Below are 7,144 nucleotides of genomic sequence, written 5' to 3'. Positions count from 1 at the left end.
TATAACACTATGATTCCACTTTTAATTTATAGAATCCAGCGGTTTGTGGTTTTTGGAAGTACAGTAGAGTCTCATTTATCCAACACTCGCTTATCCAACGTTCTGGATTATCCAACGCATTTTTGTAGTCAATGTTTTCAATATATCGTGATATTTTGATGCTAAATTCATAAATACAGTAATTACTACATAGCATTACTCCGTATTGAACTACTTTTTCTGCCAAATTTGTTATATAACATGATGTTTTGGTGCTTCATTTGTAAAATCATAACCTAATTTGATGTTAAATAGGCTTTTCCTTAATGCCTCCTTATTATCCAACATATTTGCTTATCCAACATTCTGCCGACCCGTTTATGTTGGATAAGTGAGACTCTACTGTACTAGAGAAGTTTGACAACTGATTGATAACTGGCAAATAGAGGGAGAAAACGTGGAGGCAGTGACAAACTTTATATTTTTAGACCTAGAAATATAAAGTTTGTCACTGCCTCCACGTTTTCTCCCTCTATTTGCCAGATCAGAGGCAGCCCTAGGTAATTTCGCCTTGCAAGCGAACCTAGTGGCCGTGCCCCCCCCCCGAAATTGCGCCCCCACCCTCAAGACCCCGCACATACCTCCATCGTCATGATCATGGGTGGCGAGGACCATTACCTCCCTCCAAGGCGAAGGCCTCAACTGAGGCCTAGCTCTTCTCGCAAGGCCTTCCACATTTGACATGGAGGGAGGTGCTGGTTCCCACAGCTGCCTCCCCCCTCGACGAATGCGGAAGACCTTGTGAGAAGAGCTAGGCCTCAGAGGAGGCCTTCCACATTTGCCGAGGGGGGAGGTGGCAGCGGGGACCATCGCCTACCTCCTTGGCGAAGGCATCAACTGAGAAGAGCTAGGCCTCAGTTGAGGCCTTTGCCGAGGAGGGAGGCGATGGTCCCTGCCACTTCCGACGATGACGATGGAGGTGTGTGCACCTTGGGGGTGGGGGCGCTGTTGAGGCCTCGACAGTGCCCCTCTTGACGTGCGCCCAACGCGGCAGCTTCATTGGCCTCCATGTTGGACCGGGCCTGCTGCAGATGCAGACTGCAGCCAGGAAATCAGAAGACATCTACTTCTTGGGAGGAGAGCAATGCCCAACCTCGATAAAATAGTGAAGGGCAGAGACATTACACTGTCAATGAAGGCCCACATAGTTAAAGCAATAGTATTCCCCATAGTAACCTATGGATGCGAGAGCTGGACCATAAGGAAGGCTGAGTAAAGAAAGATAGATGCCTTTGAACTTTGGTGCTGGAGGAAAATCCTGAGAATGCCTTGGACCGCAAGAAGATCCAACCAGTCCATCCTCCAGGAAATAATGCCTGACTGCTCACTGGAGGGAAGGATATTAGAGGCAAAGCTGAAGTATTTTGGCCACATCATGAGAAGACAGGAAAGCTTGGAAAAGATCATGATGCTGGGGAAAATTGAAGGAAAAAGGAAGAGAGGCCGACCAAGGGTGAGATGGATGGATGGTATCCTTGAAGTGACTGGCTTGACCTTGAGGGAACTGGGGGTGGCGACGGCCGACAGGGAGCTCTGATGTGGACTGGTCCATGAGGTCACGAAGAGTCACGACTGTGTGAATGAAGAGAAGCTTTGTGCTGAGAACAGCAGCTCTCAGGTTGCCATAGGATGTTGCCATGGCAGTTAAAATGAAACCATAATGCTATATCTGTGCAGTGGAAAATAGCTCCAGGTGTTTGCATCTGGAACAGACACATTGCTAAAATATTGATCAGAATCCAGCATTGCATTTCTTCTGAATACTATTTCTGCCAAATTCAGAAAACCTATATGCCTCCTCAGACCTCTTTGGAGGTGGTTTTGTGTCCTTCGGAGATCTGGCAGAAGTCCCTGGTGTTGTGGAAATCATCACATCTCAGCCTATATCTCATCATTGTTTGTCCATTGGACTTACTTACTTATCTGCCCTTGGAAAAAACAAGAAACTGACACCTTGTTTATCCAGGTGAAATGGCTCAGAGGTGTAACTTTGCATCTCATGCTAGTCCCATATTTGACAACAGAAGGTGAGCTATTGCAGTATAAGGAACATGTTTAGCACTGAAGTAGAAAGTATTTTCAGCTTCCTTAGACCAGATATGTTAGTGAGTTTTTTGAGTTGCGACCCCATTTTATAGATGCACTCTTTAATTGCAATGTTTCCAGTTTTGCATGGATCCTATGCTCCTAACACCAGTGATAGCGGATGGCTGATTTTATAATTGTATAATTGTGTATAAAAGGGCACACTGAGAGTAGCTGGGTGGACTTCTGCACAATTAAGTATAATTGTTTTTTCTTCTAAACCTAAAATAATCACACAGACAGCAGTACTCTACTCATATCTATTCCTATAGATTCACAGTCTTGATCACAGTATTGTTTATCCTATGATTGCTTCAATCACTGACAGGAAGAAATGAACATCAATAAATATCTTAAACCACATCATTTTAGTCATAGACTCCCCTGCATTTGTAGTGGGGGCAAACCCCACTGAAGTTTGAAATGTTAGTTCCAGCTAAACTGCTGAAAGATGAAGTCACATGAATTCAAATTAATCACTCCCCTGTTTTTGGTAAGTTAAAACAGACTCTCAATAAAACATGGGAAGAGAGACCAGGGATCAATTTGACAGAAATGGGAGATGCTTTGCATGCTTCCCAAACATTTGGATGCAAGCCTGATTTCAAATTGGTTTTACAATGCAACAAAGGGGTTTTCATGAATTTCTCTGCCTTGCAGGAGTTTAAAGAGGAGGCATGTCTCTCATAACATTACTCAATTCCCTTTCTTGATGTCTTGGTTTTTAGGCCTGTTCCTGGGGTTATTTGGGGCACTGATTCAGAATATTGCATTGGATTGTCTGCACCAGATGTTGTTTCCTAGATATGGTTATTATGTTTTTTTTATGAGCGAGCAGATGGTGACTAGTTGATGCCATATGTTCTGTATCTCAAAAACCAGAAAACGGATGCCATTTTTGGAATTAATAAGTTAAATATATTCAGAAATCGGGTTAACATTTGAGGCACCAAAACTGTGTTGGCCAGTGTTATTAACACACACCGCAGTGTTGGTTCTCTCCTCACTCTTTTGTTTGGAAATGGAAAACAATTATGGTAACAGGCCATGATGGGGGCTGCTGTCTTTTGATTCACATTCCTATTACACCTGTGGCAAGCACATTTTATCGAAAAGGCAGTCAAACAATTTTTAGACATACCTGTCAATTTGCTATTACCTTCTGGCCATACAGTTGGGCTTGGCCCATTAAGTAGACTACAGTAATTTAATTCTGAACCCTACTACAGTCAGACCTCCATATTCACTGTGATTAGCGGCACAGGGTGCCCATGAAAGTGAAAAACTGAAAATAGCTATTTTTATCCTGAGAGAACACCTTTCTTGGAATGTCTGAGGTTTTTCAGCACGACTCTACAGTTACTTTTACTGGACGCTGACCACAGAATTGCATTGGAGACTAATAAAGTCCTAGAGAGATGTACTCTCCAGAAATCTGTAAGTCCTCCAGCATGACTGGACACACTGAAGGAGTTAAAACAGTGGTTCTCAACCTGTGGGTCCCCAGGCCTACAACTCCCAGAAATCCCAGCCAGTTTACCAGCTGTTAGGATTTCTGGGAGATGAAGACCAAAACATCTGGGGACCCACAGGTTGAGAACCACTAAGTTAAGCGATGCCTAGGGTGAACGTTTTTAATGAAATAAATTAACAAAGAAATTTACAAAAGACAAAACTGAAAATGTGGAAATATTATATATTTTCATATGTATTCTTTTTGACTAAAAAATCCACTGGGCATATCTGTTGGAGAATTTTGGGAACTGAAATCCAACATATACTTTCCCCAAAACTTTGGAAACACATTTCCTCCCCCGTATGCAATATGGAAAACTTCTATGTAGTAAAACCACGCATTTGGAAGAAAACTATGCTCAACATGCAAATCTACTACGTGAAGGGGGTGCCATTTAGAAATATCACCTCTTGTTCCTCCTCTGAAAAATGAGCAAAGGAAAGTGGATACGGGCTACCTGTGAAGGCACGCTGGACAGCACACTACCACTCTCAACATTTTTTTAAAAATACCCTAAATACTTTATTGGGAAAGAAAGTATAAATAAGTGCCCACATAAAAGTTGTTTTGACATTATTTTAATAACAGGCTTTTACAGATTTTGAAAATGCCAGCGTGTTACATTGATTTTACAATAATTATCATTTGTACACCATCAAAAGAGTTTATTATAATAAAACACCCTTTTTACATACAACTTAACTACTGTTGAGTGTCAACAAGTGTAGTTTAACTATGAATTTCTTCAAAGACCACAATTTCGATATCAACTACCACTGACAAAGTGAGTTACAAAATTCTGCTCCAGTCTTTTAATAATAAAATAATAATAAAACTTTATTTATACCCCGCCACCATCTCCCCAATGGGAGATGCATAATTATAATTGTTAATTATAATGCATAATTATAATTGTTAATAGGTTTTTGGGGTGTGTGAATAATAAAGCAGTTTCATAACTGCAAATTCATAATAGCCGGACAGCCAAATCACCCAGAATTTCTTAGGTGTAAGCATTACTACAATGAATAAATCTGAATCAAATACAGATATTCCTGTTACATTTACTCTCATATCTTATCTAACAATTGCTAGGATTGTCAAATATAAATGTAATAATCCCTCATGTTATGATGCTCACATAACTGGAATACAGCTTTTTTATTGTCCAGGGACTCAGTAAACATATACTTATGCTCTAACATGTACATTGAGTTTCATTGTGAATAAGAGCTTCCTCATATTAAAATTTAAGTGCAGTCCTACTATATCCATAAAATGTTGTTCCCCAATACTGAATTTATTGGAGATGATTGTGCTAGATGAAATTTCTATATGGAGTTCCTACATTAAACAAGCCTCATTAATTCTCAAAGCAGACACATTATTAATATGCTTGAAAACAAAATGTAAGCATCTATTTAGTTTAAAATAAAAAGAAGATTGCAGTTTCCAGTTCTTCACCTCAAGCAATTTTTGCTCCTACTATATGAAAAAGGCAGTTATTATTGTTAGCTGATCAAACCAAATAGTGTTCAGAGAAGTAGTAATGAAATATTTACTCCCACGTTAGGAAGACGTGGGCTATCTGCTACAAAGAGGTTTCATTTCGTGTTAATTAAAATAGCACCTTCACAACAAAAATATAGTCAATGTAAGATTTGCTGCTAATCCCAAAGGAAAGAACAAGAATTTATTATCTGCAAGTATCTCTATTATGACAGATAATGCTGTCTTGTTAATTACTCCAAGGATATACCTATGATGAAATTAACATTGTTCCTTATAGCCATTAATACATTTTCTACAATTAAAGGGAAAGTCCATCTTGCTCCAGGGGTTAGATTACAATTTCCATGATGATATCCAGTGCCCCGGCTATCTGGGCTAGGCCTGAGAGGATTTCTAGTCCAACAACATTTGGATGACTACACAATCTCCACCACTGGTTTGAGGTAATAACAAACACTAAGCAGAATGTTCTAAATTAAAAAATCAGAAGGATTTGAAAGTGTTCATTTCTCTAATACAGTACACTAGTTGAAATAAGTGCAAAATCTATACTTTGCTCTAGATCAGTGGTTCTCAACCTGTGGGTTCCTAGGTGTTTTGGCCTACAATTCCCAGAAATCCCAGCCAGTTTACCAGTTGTTAGGATTTCTGGGAGTTGAAGGCCAAAACATCTGTGGATCCACAGGTTGAGAACTACTGCTCTAGATGCTGTTGGGATGCAATTTCCATCGCATGCAGCCTAGTGCTGATAGTATTTGGACAACAGTGAAATCTGAAGGAGCATATGTTATTCAGCCCTGCTTTACTTCATATAACAACTCATAAGACCCAGTCCCATTGCCACCGCTACATTAGGTGGATTTGGGAGGAATGTTCTTACCCAAACTATTTATGTTGAATGTTAACCTCAGATTGTAATTTCCTTTTGTTTCTGTATGTACTTAAAGTAGTGAAGGACCAGGAATGAAAATGTGGGTCTCTTATCAATTACTCCCTATGTGTGATTCTTGATGACAGAACTGCTGTGCAGTTGCAATCTTAAAATGTATGAAATTGGAACATTAAAATCTATTTTCTGCCAGAAATGAAAGAGATAAGTTGGGGAAAAATCCATAAATGCAAACTATCTATCCAGTTATTCTAAAACTAATATTCTACCCACACCTTGTGCTTTGCTTATATCTAGAGATTTTTGTTCACTACTGTACTTGCAATACACATGTATTTGATTTAGTCTGCTTTAGTCATTCCATCTTCAAGTTCTCTAGCATATTATTCAGGGTAACAACCTGCATTCCAACTATAATGATGTGTTAATAAAATATAACTTCCTTCTGAAAACTCAACACTGCAACACTCATTCTTGTCAATCAATCCTTTCAAGCCACTAATTTGGCTGGTGTTACTTCATGTCATGGTTGAATTTACAAATGTAGTGCTTTAACAAGTAAAGTAGGGTAAACATGACAGCAAAATGAAGAATTCTCTCTCAGTGCTTCTAGACATTCTGGATTAGCTGCTTGGTAAAATGTTGTTGCTGAAAAACCAAACATCCTAGGACCTGGGTTTCAGTACATTTGGCTATAACTAATGTCTATATAGGGGGGAAAGCTAGAATATTCCATTTTCTAATTTTATCACAATGCATTTTCTACTATGTTACATGTTTTCATCTTGTTTTGCATGGTTATGTGAATGTAAATACCATACTAGACAGCATCCACTGTAATTTTCTTTGCTTAAATCCCCCATCCCACCATTTCAACCCCATTGATTCCACTCTGATCTGACAAATGATCCAGTTGGGATTTGAAATTACATGTTGTTCAAGGTTGCTTGTTTTTACTGCAAGTTGTACACAGAAATTTGGTTCCATCCAGGATGAATGGTTTGCCGAACAATGAGGTCTCACACTCCAGGCAGGTGAAGTGTTGTTTGTGCAAGGCGAGGCCTTCAACTTGCTGGTAGTCCTCAGAAAATATTATCTGTGGA

At 39.5% G+C, this 7,144-nt stretch overlaps 1 protein-coding gene across 2 annotated transcripts in view; it reads right to left on the bottom strand.

The window, feature by feature from the left end:
• Window positions 1-4,202: 4,202 nt before the first annotated feature.
• The window catches only part of lmcd1 (LIM and cysteine rich domains 1), a 90,074-nt gene continuing 87,132 nt past the window's right edge, over window positions 4,203-7,144 (bottom strand). For both annotated transcript variants that reach the window (XM_062969747.1, XM_003226772.4), the window contains one exon: window positions 4,203-7,137. In XM_062969747.1, coding sequence (XP_062825817.1) covers window positions 6,979-7,137 — 159 coding nt within the window. In that variant the 3' untranslated portion in view covers window positions 4,203-6,978. The remainder of the gene's footprint in view (window positions 7,138-7,144) is intronic.

The sequence above is a fragment of the Anolis carolinensis genome, chromosome 2 (genome assembly GCF_035594765.1).
Source record: "Anolis carolinensis isolate JA03-04 chromosome 2, rAnoCar3.1.pri, whole genome shotgun sequence".
NCBI lineage: Eukaryota > Metazoa > Chordata > Lepidosauria > Squamata > Dactyloidae > Anolis > Anolis carolinensis.
Note: the sequence above shows the minus strand (reverse complement) of the source record. Positions and strands in the feature narration are given on the sequence as shown.